Raw genomic sequence first — 15,309 nt, 5'->3', positions numbered from 1 at the left:
CATGGAAAGAAGCCCAACTGCTTGGTTTCATTAATCTCATGATTGGCCTAAAATCTCATGATTTGTTTGTGATTGCTTTTTTTGAAACAAGCACATTTTTCCAAAATGCAGTTTTCTTAAGGACTGTGTCAGTATCCATGTTCAATAGGAAAGGACTTAAAGCAATCATGATATCCAGTCTCTACTTGCCTCCATATCAAATCCATCTAGAGCGCACATGTAGGAGTTTGTTTTGTTAAGAAAAATACGTGGTGTCTCTCTCTGGAACAAAGAAGAAATATGGATTTGTAACCTTTTCCTTTTCCTTCTTTAAACTTAAGTCCTTCCACAGTGTTTTGAACAAACCTAAAGAGATTTTAAGACAGACATTTTGTATTATAACATTCCCCTGGGTCGTATGTATGATCGTCTTTACTAAAGCTCCTTTCAGTCCCAGTTGAATAAATATGCATTTTATTTCACTAATCTTGAAACAACAGGAATAAAGTTTACCCAGGTCTTTTATACCTCAGAGAACAAAACAAATAATACAAATCTTTAGAGAGAAAGGATATACAAAAGGGCTTGAGGTGAATGTTTCAAAGCAAATACTCTTTAAACGATGTGCAAATTATTTCAGCACTTGAACATGATTTATGAAAGGGGATTAGTCCACTGAAACAAGAACCGAGTTTAAACTGTTGGGTTTCAAAGTCAAGGATGAGAAGTGTTAGCTGGAAAAGGCAGAAGAAACTGGATAGTAATCTATAGAGAGGATTTCTGATTGATTTTCTTTAACCAACTCAATCCTACATTAGCTATCGCTGTCATTCATACTTAACTGTGGTGGGCAGCATAAAATACCTTCTTTTACGATATAATTCCCCATAAAAATGAAGTATGCAATGGTGATAATTAAGAAATAATGAGGTAATTAATAACTCAGTGACTAGCTCTCTATTTACTAGTATGTCCCATAAATGAGCACGAGGAGGGTGAAACAATTAAAGATTATCCAAGCTCTAACAGATAACTTTTCCAGGGAGTTGTGTGTCAGTGAGCAGACCAATGAGTCACAGGTCACATCTATAATAATACATTATGTTATATTGTAATATTCCCACATACTCTTCACATAATGGGTTAGAGCTACTCTTAAGTACTATAAAAATGATCACTTTTATGTAATTGTAAAGATTAATAAGTGAGCTAACTTCTCATGGTTCTATAATGACCCTGCTGTTCTAGTAGGTAAAGGAAAATTTAATGATCCTGCTCAGATATGATTAATATCTAACTTTTTCCTGGCTAAAAATCTGGACTTGGTTCAATAAAAATGAATTAAGTGAACATGCATGGGTTTCCCTGCCAAATGTTTATATGGAAGTTGGATATGCCCAATTTAAAAATATGCTTTTTCAACCCAAATAGTAAACTCTGGAAGGATTTTGGAGAGTGAAGTAAAAATAAAACAAAGAATTAAGGAAACATTATATTATAATTGATGGAAACAGGATATTCAAATTCAGGAAAAAATGTAATTTTTTTTAAGAACTAGTCACAGCCAGTTGTGATTTTGAGTGCAACATAATCTTCTATTATCAGTAGAAGTGACACAATTTGTTTCTCAATTTGGCATGTTTTGTTTCCCAAATGCCAATATTATTACTTCTTTGTTGCTGAATCAGTATTTTCTTAAGCTTTAAGAAGAGAGCATACCTATACTTAACGTGGCAGAGAAACATGAGAGTACAAATATGTAAAAAAATAAGTTTAGTCCCTGTAGTCCAGATGAGTGATTCCACTCTCCAAAACCAGCATGCTGCATTTTCTTTTCCTGCTTTTTTCTCAGTCCCTGAAGCTGACTGCGTTCCTCTCGATGCAATAAAAATAAATGCCACAAACATACAAGATGCAGAGTGACAAGATTAACATTGCAGTAGGAAACTTCATATTTGCAGCTAGTTTTTGTTTTGCTTTCTGTTCGAATAGTTGCCATTGGTAATGCTGCACTAATATACATTACTGCTTTATGTTTCTTGGCTTTATTGAAAGTAATAAAACTGACCTATACATAACGCTAACATTATAATATAATAATAGTCCCTAAATAGCATCATTTGGCTTTGAACTTCACATCTAACTGAAACAAATGGGCTGGGAAGAGGAAAGAATTCAGACCTCATCAGAGCTAACAAAGAAATTGAGTGATTTCCCACTTCTGTGGCTCTAATTAGAATCATGGAGGTTGGAAAAGACCTCTAAGATCGTCGAGTCCAACTCTCAAGCCAGCACCACCATCATGTTCACCACCAAACCATGTCCTCAAGGGCCATCTCCACACCTTTTTTTGCCATTTCCAGGGATGGCAAATCCACCAGTGCCCTGGGCAGCCTGTTAATTAGGCCCCTTTTCAAAGAGGTGACCATACGTGGGTGAAGGAGTCCATAAGCTACCACAGAATCCAGCCCTCTATAGGTTTGTCTGGGCCAGTAAAACCTCTCTCTGCATCCCAAGATACAGTCTCTCAACCTTTCATCCCCTTCATGTGCTAGAGAGGAAGACAGAAAACTCCCACAGGCTCCTCTCAACACTGCCTTCAATTACGGAGCCTTTTTCTAGGACATCTAAATGATGTTTTCAACAAATAAGTTTCTGGCTTTTTTTTTTTCCTTCTGTTATTGCACAGCCAAAAATATGCAAATTCATGCATTTGTGCCCTGGTGCCCATCCTTTCCCTCCATAGAGAAAAAACAGCCTCAGACAGGAGGTCTTTGCCACAGAAATTCCCAGTCCTGCGCAGGGACAAACTTTAAACCCTCACACAAGTCCTCGGAAGAAGCATTAGCCAGGGATAGACCAAGTAGCACATGGAGCCAGGAAGGTTTCAACCTCCACCAAATTCTCCATTTCTTCCACCATGTCCATTAAATGACCAAAATGGGTTTCTGCTGCTGTTTTTTCCCCTCATACTCATTGTACAGTCTTAGTTATCTAACAAACTGCATTCAGAGAGGATTCTGGATGCTTTAGTAATTACTTAGGGATAAATACATGCCATGCTCAAGTTTCAAAATTCAGCCTTCTGAAGAAAAGTGAATGAAACAAGAAAGGCAATTTTGGGCAATTATAAAAGCACACAGTCCATGCTTCAATCCTAAGGACTACAAGCTCCTGACTTTAGCTGTTTTTTAAGAAACTAAAGCAGATTTCAATGCTCAGATGACTTTGTAGCAAATACCTCTGAAGGCAAATCGAAATTATGATCCAGAGGTTTTTTGGTTTTTTTTTTCTTGATTTAAAAGATGCTTGGTGGGGTATTCCCAGACACTGCCAAGAGGCCATTCCCTAGGGAAGTGTGCAAAGGCTGTGGCATCCCAAGGGCAAAGCATCACCCTTTGGGACTAAAAAATGCATCGTTCCATATTGAAAGTCCAAGAGGAATTTAGGTAAGGAAAACATCATTATTTGAGCTGGCTGGTGGCCAGGGTGCCAGGGCTAAGACCCTGATCCTTACAGGGAGTGGAAAGGAATCCCAAGCCTGCTGTTTAATATGCATGACATGTCGGCTTTGCTGTCAACTTCTTCTTCCACCCCCTGCCTTTGTCCGCTTTTTTCCACCTGTTGCAACTTGTCCTTATTCAGGCTGAGAGCTGGAATTGTCTTACTTTGGTGTCACATTGTGTCTGGCACAATGACGCCTGGGGTCCCTGACTACTCTTATTGAGACACTAAAATGACCATGAGTAGCAGTAACGCTGCCACAACTCACCAAGGTGTTCCTTGTCAGGCATATATGTTTTTTAAATACTTAATGCTGGAGTTGTGGCACCTCCAGCTAGAATTCAAACATGGAGGAGATTTTCCAGGCTGCATGACTAACCACTGGGTTGTAAGTAAAGTGTTCTTGAAGATAAGGAAAAAATATGCAAGTAGAAACAATAAAAATAATGCAATTCAATCTTATCAATTCAGGCAGTTCCAGCTTTTATGTAGCAAACAAGGAGATCAAATTGCATTTATCTAATATCACAGATTTTTTTAAATGTCTAAAATATTTCATTATTTTGCTTTGGCAACCTAAAGCTGAGGAACAGATTACTGTTCCCACTACATAAGGAAATAACTGACAACAATTAGTATTTATTCTTGTTGCTTTTGTAATAAAAATAGAATTCCATCACTTTCAAGGAAACCTAAAATATTAATAAGAATGTGATGAACTGAGTAAATGTGACGCCATAAGGAAATGATGGAGAACAGGTTGGAAATATAGTGCTTTGGGAATGGATTGCATTATCAAGCTTGTGATTGTGCATTTTGACAAGAGCAGCCCTCAGATTGATACGGTAGCCAAAGGGCACTCTTCCTACTGCGGAGCTGTTTGTTTCCATCCAGGAAAGGGGGAGTAGAAGGGGAATTGATCCCCTCTGACAATCAATAGCGATTCCAGCACAGGCTCTTCCACAAGAGGTCCCTCCTGAGTGACCAAATTCCCAGATGATGGCCCCAAAGGGCCCAGATGGCGCAAACCACAAGATGGGTGCATGGGCAGGAAAAGAAACGCTGAGCTTAGCCAAGAGCATCGACTTGGGTTCCCTGCCCAAAGCACAACTGTCCTGACAGCTCCTCTGGTCCATACACAGTAAGGACCCTTGGGTTTTGGAGAGAAAAATGATTCCTGGGAACCTTGTGGTGCATGGACCCTTTCCCTACATCCCAGGTTCTTTCCCTACTTCCTATCCACCACAACAGCATCTCTACTTGCAGAGTAACCCAGGTCCCTGGTTTCACGGGATATAAAATCAACGTGGCAGGCCACCTAACAGTGCACCCTGTTATAACTGGTACTAATTAGAAGGGAGTTTTGGCAACCTTAGGAGAAAAAAAAAAAACCAAAAAACCCCCATGGTCTGAATCATGACTAAATTACTTGGAAAATATGAAGTCTGACACTAATTTTTAAAATTATCTGTTTAGAACAACACTTCTTTGCATTACAAGGAGTGGTGCTGCAAGGCAATTTTCTTGCACAAAATGCACTGTTCTAATGTGGGAGACTGCTGGGGTGAAAAACCTGTTCTTTTTGAGCAGCATCAGCTGCAGAAATTAAATCAGTGAAATAGCTGACATCATAAAATAAAAAGTCATCTCTTTCCATGTATTTGAGAACAAGATCACGGTTTTACATATTTTGGTAACACTCCCCAAGGCCATTTTTGGTTTCTTCTTAGCTCAAGAAAACTTCAATTAGAACATGAGTTGAAACCAAACTGGATGAGAAGCCACTGAAAAGCTGCGTGACCAAGACAACCACTCTCTGAACTTTGGAAATTGAGCCTGGCAGTTTGAGCCCAATTTTCAATGAAATCAGTGTCTACAGCTCAAAAAGCATAACAGAGAATTACCATTTGTCCTTGTAGTGCAAGCAGAAGCAATTAGGATTAGACATAAAAACCAAATTCCTGCTACCAAGTCTCTAGGGGCAGTCTCCCCAGTTTTAAATTAAGGAGTAAGTTACTGAAATGCTTTGATTGGAATATACCTGTCCTTTATATACTTGTACTGCTAAAAAATAGAAGCAGTGATGCAGCAGTACCAAGTCTAAAACTGGATATTTTTTGTAACCCCTAAATTGTAGGCGAGGTAAATACAAATGAATCTGAGCTGTCTGACTATTTCATTAAAGGTTATCGGAACAGGAGGGGGTGGGCTGCTAACACCTCAGTTGCTCATCTTCTGTGTTAAACTGGAGGAGTTGTAAGGCATCATTAAAAAATCTCCTTTGTTTGGATTTGGCACTGGCAATAGTCAATAATGTAAAAGCACTATAAAATTATAAAATCGTTAAACTTTGCAAGAACTTTATAAACACACTTGCAGATATTGCACATATCTTTGTGCTCTGCAGTCAAACTGGACAATGAAACGACCACCTGTTAACTGCTAACAATGTGTCATTACCAGTTCTCATGCCTTTTTAAAGCAATTTTGGCTCTAGCTGCCGATAATTCTGGCTACGATACTTGTGTGAACATTAAGGGCACAGAAAGCCAAAGGCAGAAAACTGACAATACAGTTTGTGCTTAGACTACTAATAAGTAAGTGAATAATATGATTTTTCTAATTCCACATAATTGCTTGATCTCAAGGGGCCAAAAAAAAAAAGTTCTGAATACATATTTTAGAAGCAATCCAATCTACGGTATTTAAATGCAAGCTTCGATTCAGTGAGATTTCACAGCAGATATTTTCACATTTTTTTAATAGTTTAAATAGCCTTTAACAAAACGGAGGTTATTCAGGATTCTCTAAGGTTTGAAAAGAAACATAGACTAAGTCTCTGTCACTGCTCATAGTCACTTTTTCTGTTTTGTCTGACAAATTATCATTTAAAGATATGTGAGAAGTCTAAATAAATAAATAAAAATTCCTTGAGTGCTGAGACAGTTTATGGGCATTTTGCTATTAACTACAATAAGAACAGAATCAGACCCTCAGAACACACTGTGCTCTTCTCAGTCTTATTTTTCTTCCTCTGAGAAATGCAACCTAACACCCAGTGCAAAGATATTGGGACAATATTTCACAAGCCATGTTCAGGCTACTTTATATTTTATAACACAAAGGAAAAAAGAAAAACAAAACCACAAAACCCTTAAAAATAATAAAAAAAAAAAGAAACAAATCTCCAAGATAATAAGAAAACAAAACCAAAAATCCTGTGGTCTGCAAAAAGAGACTATTTAATGAGTCTCTATTTGAGTGTACGCGCACGCATGTGTGCATATACTTATGATTGTGTGGATAATTATCATTAAAAATAGCTATGTTGGGTCTTTTTAATGCAGCCCTTTTCTTAACATCTCAGGCTTTGATCCCGCACTGAAATGCGGGCAGGCAAATTCCTACACAACAGTTTGGTACCTAAATGTGTCTCGAACCAGGCTGGCAGTCTGGGGCTGTCACGGTGCTGACATCGGGACCAGGATGTGAATCTCCCGCCAAACAAAGAAGGAAAACAAAAATTCAGGGGAGAGGGTGAAGTTAAAAAAAATGTTGAGTGAGGGATTCAGGGTCAGCACTATCTCCTGAGGCTGCTGCCCACGATCTCACGAGCATCTCAGCTGGAAAGTCTTTTCAGTGGAGTAAAGAACACCCCTGCTAGGTTTAGATCACTTTCTTTTCTAATCACACTGACAAAAATCAACGCCGAACGATGGAATTTATCTTCTATAAAATTATAGATACATCACTGATTGTTGGCTGCAGAGGATATGTCAATTCTTTCAGCAATTCAGTGTATAAATACACAACAGACAAAATTACTCTGGCAATTTGAGGTATTTTACTAAAATGGAAACAAAGCAACTGCAACAGACCATTAACATAGGGCTCATGTTGCTTATTTTTAAAAATAAATGGCTTAAATAAGTGTCTTTGCTCCTAAACAAATTTATTTTGCTTAGGAGAGAGTGTCACCCTTTAAAAGTGTGGAGCTAGTAACTGTCTTTACTTAAATGCAAGTTATGTATATCAGTGCAGAACATATTCAGCTTTAAAATTCTCAGTGATCTTCCTTACATTCTGTATGTAATAAAAATTATCTTGCCCCGTAATGGCACAGTTATTTAAAAAGGAGAGAAAAAATAAAAAGGAAAGAAAAATGAGGAAAGAAAAAAGCCTTACTTAAAGATTTTCTGTGTTCAGGCTTTGGCTCTTTGGATTCAGTGTCTAAGTTATGCAGTAATTCGATGCTGGAGGATCTTCTGAGTTTGAACTCCAAATTTCTCGATGTAATTCTCTGTTCTTTTGGCTGGGAAAAGAATATATATATATGTATATACATATGTGTATGCTTTTAATAAAATTATTATTTGTAAGAATGAAGCAAGAGATTCCAGAATGCCAGTACAGAAGCTAACAGACACACACAGAGCAAGTGTGCAGGGAGTATATAATTTAAGGAAAGTGTAATGCAAAATTTGTCATATGGCAAAGCTTTTATGGCCCTGACAGACTGATCTTAATTTCTGAGATAAATTCCCATTTAAGTGAGGAAAACAAAAGGCCTGCTTCTTTAGGCTTTAGGGACCAAAATTATTTCCACATTGCAGGCTACTTTCAAATGCTGGCAAAGAGGAAGGGTGTTTAAATTGTCTTTCTGGTTTAGATAGTTACAGTAAATATTCTTGCAAACACAATTACTTCAAACATCATTGCAAATTTGGGGTTGAATTCTGCTGGTTTAAGCTTAAGAAGTAGTCGGGGGGCTTTTCTCTTATTCTAATTCACTGGCAGACAAAGTGAAAATGAGGAGGGAAAAGAAGCAAAAAAAAAAGGAAAGAAAAAAAGGAGATGCTGTTTTGGCTGAAGCCACATCTCTTCCTGTGGCATTTGGTCAGGTGAGATTCAGCCATCCCAACAGCCTGGAAAGCTGCCAGGCTTTTCACACTCATTCAGAGTTTCAGAACTGAAATAGCTGACAGGGATGGAGTGGCCAGGAGTGGTGTGTGGTGGCGTCCTGTCCTGCGCACTCGGACCTTGGCCAGGACCAGCCAACCACGGGCCGGTTGTGCCCCACCAGCTGCTTTTGCTGTGGCTCTCTGCATGCTCAGGGCTGCTGATGCCACAATATCACTTTAGCTACACTAAAAAAATATATATATATAATCAGGTCTATTAGATATTTAGTTGAATAATATGCCAAAAAATATTTTTTTCTGAGTCTCCATGGAAAACTCCACCCCAAAATCTTTAGTTGGATATCAATATCCTCACACACCCAATGAAATGCACAATATGAAGACATACATCATCAGATCAAACTTTCCTTGGCTGATTATAGCCTCAGGGTAATAGAATGTTTGTAGCTCTTTAAGGAAACAGTAGCTGTGTTCAAATTAACCCTTTCAAAGAGGCTGCAAATTCCACTGCACTGAAACCTCTGAAAAATGCAAGAAATGGGGGTATTTTTCTCTCACCAGATTCTGCAGTGAACAAGGAAAGTCAGTGCCCTCAAAAAAAAAAAGAAAATATTCTTGGATCAGGCAGGGATAGGAGAAAGACATTTGGAATTTGTACTGAGAGTGGCAAAAAAGAAAGAAAAAGCTACAGCTGAAGCTGGTTTTGTAATTAAAAACTGTTTTAATAAAACGCAACCCTGCTTACTTCTAGTAGAAAACCCCCAGCCTTCCTGGGAGAATACCAGCAATCAGTTACAAAGGAATATTATTTGCTAGTGTTATTCTTGTGAATAAGTAATACAAAAATTCATAAAAGGCTCAAATGTATTAATAGTTCTATTGAAGATTATATACTGTAGGCTGCATAAACAGAAAATGCAAAAATTCATTAGTTATTAAGTGCTTGTGTGCTTTTACAACCCTCAGCAAGCCAGCATCCTTGTTATTTCAGAGAAATAAATGTAGCGTTCCGTTTCGAGGCAAGAATCAAATGACATTTTTGTGCAGCAACCTTGTTTATCTGACATTTTTTAGTAGATTTGCATACATATTTTTATATCCTTCAGAGAAAGGAATGTCTAGCTAGCCGCTGACTGCCTAAAACCTGTAGAGATGCCTGAGCAAATGAAGTTGGAATTGCTACATCTTAATTAATAAAGGTAACAGCCAAAACAAATACATACCAATCTGTCAATTGCATTTTTGATAGCGTGGAACCAATCCAATATGAGAAAGTCGATATCCGACTGGAGGAGGAACTCATTTCCTGACACTGTCGTGATCTGGGGAGGACATGGGCACACACAGGTGAGTAAAGCACGCACCAGGCAGATGATTTTCCTCTGTTTTCCCTCCCATGCCCCCCAGATGCTTTTCCTTTTTACCGAGAATTATCTGCTGGAGTGCCGAGTTACTGAGGAGTTCTGAACCTCTGTCTGAAAACAGTTTTGAATATGTCACAACAAATGAGATATTGTCTCAGCAGTGCAACCACCGAACACAAATAGTGCAGAAATAATGGGAATGTGACAAAAGTTAAGAAAAGACAGGAAACTCTGTGTAACAAGACACAGTTCAAGTGAAATCAAAGCACCCTGAAAAGAAGTGAATGCAATAGGAGAATTATTTCCTGTCATTTGCAGTTTGCATTTCTATTTTAGTAGTATTGTTTTTGTGTCTGGTACCTCCATTCTCGAATTTGCACATTTATTATTTATCTATGATTCCACTGCCCACTTCCAAACATTTTGGTAAAATTAATAATGTCACTCTTTCACATTAAAAAAAAAAAAGAAATTACCATCAAAGATGGCTGCAGCAGAGTAATTAGGAGCCCATTTATCATGAAAAAAAATTCCCCAGTTTGTCTGAATAGAAGTCGATTTACATTTTTGACCCACTCACTGGGAATATTTATCAAAAGAATGTTCAATCCCCTGATAATGTTGTTTCACTGCCTAACCTAATATTTGGTGGAAATATGTATGTATATGCTGTTGGTCTGAACTTCTGTAAACCACTGGGATGATAATGATACATAATTTTTTATTTTACATATATCTCTCTCTATATACATATATTTCACCAGAGGAAATCTCCAGGTATTTCACACAACAGGTTGAAGCAACCATTTCACAGATGGCAAACCTGAGGCCCAGAGCTGTGCAGCGCTTTGTCCCAGGATTATTCCATAGATTCCTGGTGCACAAGGCCATGGAGCATCACCTGGGCACAACAGCCTTCTGTGTTTGCAGACAAGGGAACCAAGGGCTACATCACCAGCACATTTTGGAAGGGGCAGGAGCTCGTTCTGCCCATGCTTCAAAACAGCTCAGCTCCTACCATCTCTGGAACCTAAGGGGTTTTTTTTAAATTTTATTTTTCTGTTGTTAAAAGCTGCTTGTGCAAAATTCAGTGGCATCCACACGTGGAAATGGAACACTTGGGTATCAGTATATTGGGGATGCAGGTTTAGTCTGCATCTTGGGATGTTCAGTGGAACATGGGATTATTCAGCACCAAAACCTTTTCAGGTATTTTTAGGGGAATGGCTGAGCACAGTGGACAATAGAGATTTCCTTCTGACCAAACTTTGAGAAAAAGCAAAGCAAAGCAGTTACGACCAGGCACAGCTTGTTTATGTAAATACATGGACATGAAGTGCTACTGTGTCATTGCATCTATCCCATGTCAAGAGTTTTTACTGAAGCAAAAAAGAAACAGCAGATCCTCACCAGCCTGGGTACTCCCAGCATCTTCCTTAAAATTGAAATACTACCAGGGAAAAAAAAACCCAAACCAAAAAACAACAGCTTAATGTTGCATTAATTGTCCTATAACCCTCCCTTTATTGAGGAAATGCCTGTAAGGAAGGTTTCCAAAGTCATCAGCATTAAGGAAAATCCCGTCAGTGCAGCTCCAGCGGAGACATCCTGTGAGAGTGCTGTGGAGAATGTGGGAATGGTCCCCTGGTGTGGGCTCGGGGCTGCCTGGCTGCAGATGTTCAGCCCGTCCCCTGCGCACCCATCGGGAGCCAACTCCAGCCACTCCACTGCTCCCCGAGCATGAGGGAGAGTTATTTACTGGGGAAATCTCAATTCCCTCATTAGTCCACGGCCATAATGTTAATCACCACTCACACATTCACCCTTCCCTTCACCAAAAGGAAATAAAAAGCCCAAATTCAGCTTAAGGTGAGCAGTAGAAAGAGCTGACCTCCAGTTCTGTGGCCAGCTCACACGGCAGGGCTTGGGTTCAAAATTCATGATATGATATCACAATTTATTAATGTATACATGCAGATATGAATTAGACTAAACACAGGCAACAATTCAATCTAATGCCTCTCTCTCAGTATAAACAAATCATTATTAAAATTATAAAATGGAATAACATTTTCAAAGTAAGAGCAACATATGTAATTAGATTTACTGTATTTTGAAGGCTTAAAAAGGACACAACATAGTTCAGCCTTCCGTTCAGTAAATTCAGGCTTTATTAAAATACAAGTATTCAGCACTGCATAAATATTTGCACTGTATGATATGCAAAAGAGATACTCCATTGCTAACAAGACCAAAGCAAAATACATGTTGAAAGTTTCTTTGTCTTGAATGTGTTATTTTGATAATCATATATTATCAGTGTTTTATGAGCAAATCTGTAAAAACAGATCATAGAATGGAGGGAAGAGAATTCATTTAAAATATACTTTCTGTAAGATATAGTTCAAGTCCTTTTCTTTCTTTCCTCAGACTAATCTTCAGAGTAACAAGACAGTTTCAAGAAGACTGCTACTGCTCTCTACAGTTTAAATGCATCCACTCCTTAATTACAGTCAGTAATTGACTTTGTTCTGCTCCATTCCAGTCATTCACAGGCAAGCAGTTCCAAAGGCTTTGGCTGGTAAATCCCATTTAATGTGCAGGTTTTCTATCCCACTTTTATATATTACCTCCTTAGGATTTCTGATAAATGGCTCTTGGAAAGGATTGCTAAACCATATTTGCACTTTGAACAATCAAATTTTCAACACCCTTGGGAAAAGACATCAGTAAAGAATGCTGGTTTTGACTAAACCTTGTGATTGAACAATTTATGATCACAGCCCTAAATGATGTATAACTAACAACAAGCAGAAATTGTTCAATATTAAAGCCTGTTAACACACTGTCCCTGTGTCAGGCACTGCTAAAATAAACAGAGGGGCCGGGGAAACAAATGAAAGACAAATCTACGGGAAAAAAAAGAAAATGAAGTGTTCTATCCAGAGCTGCCAGACTCCATTGTGCCAGGTACTTCACTTATTTAAATACCTCCCGAAATCCCTCTCTCTGTGCCATCATTTTTGCAAAGGCTACAGTCTGGAATTAGCACTACCTTACCAGGCAGAATGATGCTGCTGCTGTCAGCAATAAACACCCACGAGGACTGACAACTGGCATTAACCCTCTGGTTTGCCATGCCCTTCTGGTTGGGGATAGGAGAGCCAGGGCACCTGGATTCCCTCTTTCTTGCTACAACACCATGGAAAAAATTACTTCAAAGGCTGAATCCACTCACATGGCAGCTTTGCAGCAAGCTGTAGCTCAGTCCTGCTGTTAAGCATTGATCCTCAGAAAATATCAGCTCGCCACAGGTAAATGTGTGCTAAATTCAATGCACTGCTGGGCTGCCAACACAGTGTGGGAAGTGGGGAGGGAGGCAGGTGTGAAACACTTCCTGATATTCTATTTGTGGCTTATTAAGGGTTTCTCTTGTCACCTTATAAAGCTGCAAATGGAGGGTTGAGCTTCTTTTGCATGACACCGTAATGATGCACCAAGGTGGTGTTCAACAGGATCCTATGTTATTAAACAGAAATGTACCCTTTTAGCTATACAAGATGCAGGACACTGTGTCTAATTAATGCCATTACCATTTTATAAGATATAAATATTCCTTGGAGGCTACCCAGGATCAACAGTTTTTAAAAATTCTACGAATTATGTATTTTTCATGTGCTAGGTCGTGCTCTGGGACATACTGCTGTGCCAGGACTTCCAAACCCTTACAGATCACCCCTCAGAACTCAGTGTCTCAGACATTTTCCTTCCACAGTTTGTCCATGCCAATTGAAAACAGGAGGTAAAAGAGCCATGGAATACAATCAGGGTCCTCTGTCTGTAGTTTTCCTGCAAAGTTTGGTCCAGGAACCACTGCACTGCTGTGAAAAACATCTCCTTCCTGGTATCCCTCTAGTTTGTTACCAAGATACACTTCTACAGATGTTCTTGCATTTATTTTAGCTGCAGAACAGGGATGGAGGCAATTTCAGCAATCCTACTGATAGACACTCTGTGGAGATATGGGAAAGGGTGATAAATGCACACAGCAAAACAAAAATCCAAACCCATCTTATTGATTCACCCACTTCAAAGTGTACTTATGCATCTCTGGTGGCCAGAACTATTACTTGTAGTGATTAACTATTTTCAGACAATGCCAGGACAAACCTTAGTACAGGAAGTGAAGAATTCTGTGGGGAAGGAGAAATGCAGCAAAAAAATTTGGTGTGTACCATGCAACAAGCAAAGGGAGCAGAGTGAGCAGCCTGAGAAGTGTATGGCTCATGTATAGCTCATATATGGACACCAAAAAACCATGTCACAGTTCTTAATGCAGCCAAATACTGAAACAAGCCATTGTTCAACTCCCCCTGAAACTGGGACATCCAGAAAAATTGCTGGAGCATCAAGGTGAAGCTTCATATAACCGACTCCAAAGGTTCAGGGATGGATTATTGGATGATTTTGGACCGTGGAAACTTCAGCAGTTGCTAATCCAGTGCAAGATTCAGTGCAGAAAACCGAAATTTTTATGCCACCTGGGATTCACACAGCTTGTGGTGAACACTAAGTGATTTAAACTTGGATTGACAGATACCTCTGCGTGCAGAAATTCAATAAAATGTGTTCCTCTTGTTGCAGTGTGCATTGGGATTGCTGCCCTTGATATGTGTAGGAAAAAAAGGAAATGTGAGTCGCTGGAGCATTTCTAGCTCCAAAGTTAACACTCTTCCCTCTTCCCACTGCTCTCTTCATCTCACCTTGCTCTCTCACAAAGTGGTGGGGTTTTTTCTGATCATGTTAGTCAACCTGATTCCCCATAATGAAGAGAAATCTGGATTTTTCTCTCTATTTTCCTAGGAGATTTTTAAGGATGGGATCTATCCATGCAACGCAGGACACCCCATTTGCCATCTGCATGGCAGCCACCAGGGCTGGGCCAGGGAAGTTGTGGAAAGAGTCAAGAAGAAATGAAAAAAAATTAAAAGAAAAAAAAAAGAAAGAATAGTAGGAATTTTCTGTTTCTAAATATTCATTTAAAAAATCATTAGAATATAATATAACTTGAGAATAAATGCATAAACCATAGATACTCCTGTGTCCACACCCCCAGCAGAAGTAGAATTAATTAAAGTTGGGAGACACTATGCTCCTTAGTGGTTTAATTAGCTGGATTTGAATTAAACTGGGACAGAGCTATGCAAGTTTTTAAAAACATGTCAAAAGTCTAACCGCATTTCTGGAAGTTGATCCTAAATTCTTTCTCACAGATAATTCAGTCTCTTGGCCATGTTTATGCTGAATGAGTGAGCAGCCGAGAGGATAAATATCTCTCTGTGCTGTACCATAGTGAGCTGAGTCTAATATTAAAAAATGGAAACAAAAGAAAACAAAAGGCTCAGTATTGAGCTGCGTTATACTCGTACAGCATCACGTATCCATTCCATGATCCAGCCTATCAAACAGAGGTAGTCATGGTTATGCTGATAGTTAAATTACTTAAAGGACTCTAAGATGTTTATGACTACCAAAGAAAT

At 38.9% G+C, this 15,309-nt stretch overlaps 1 protein-coding gene across 4 annotated transcripts in view; it reads right to left on the bottom strand.

Annotated features, from left to right (window-relative positions):
- ARHGAP15 (Rho GTPase activating protein 15) overlaps positions 1–15,309 on the bottom strand; it is a 321,555-nt gene that overhangs the window by 150,129 nt on the left and 156,117 nt on the right. For all 4 annotated transcript variants that reach the window (XM_069021284.1, XM_069021285.1, XM_069021287.1 and 1 more), the window contains exons 7-8: positions 9,629–9,727; positions 7,669–7,795 (exon numbers count right to left, since the gene is read on the bottom strand). In XM_069021284.1, coding sequence (XP_068877385.1) covers positions 7,669–7,795; positions 9,629–9,727 — 226 coding nt within the window. The remainder of the gene's footprint in view (positions 1–7,668; positions 7,796–9,628; positions 9,728–15,309) is intronic.

The sequence above is a fragment of the Aphelocoma coerulescens genome, chromosome 7 (genome assembly GCF_041296385.1).
Source record: "Aphelocoma coerulescens isolate FSJ_1873_10779 chromosome 7, UR_Acoe_1.0, whole genome shotgun sequence".
NCBI lineage: Eukaryota > Metazoa > Chordata > Aves > Passeriformes > Corvidae > Aphelocoma > Aphelocoma coerulescens.
The sequence above is the reverse complement of the archived record's forward strand: the minus strand, read 5'-3'. Positions and strand labels throughout refer to the sequence as shown.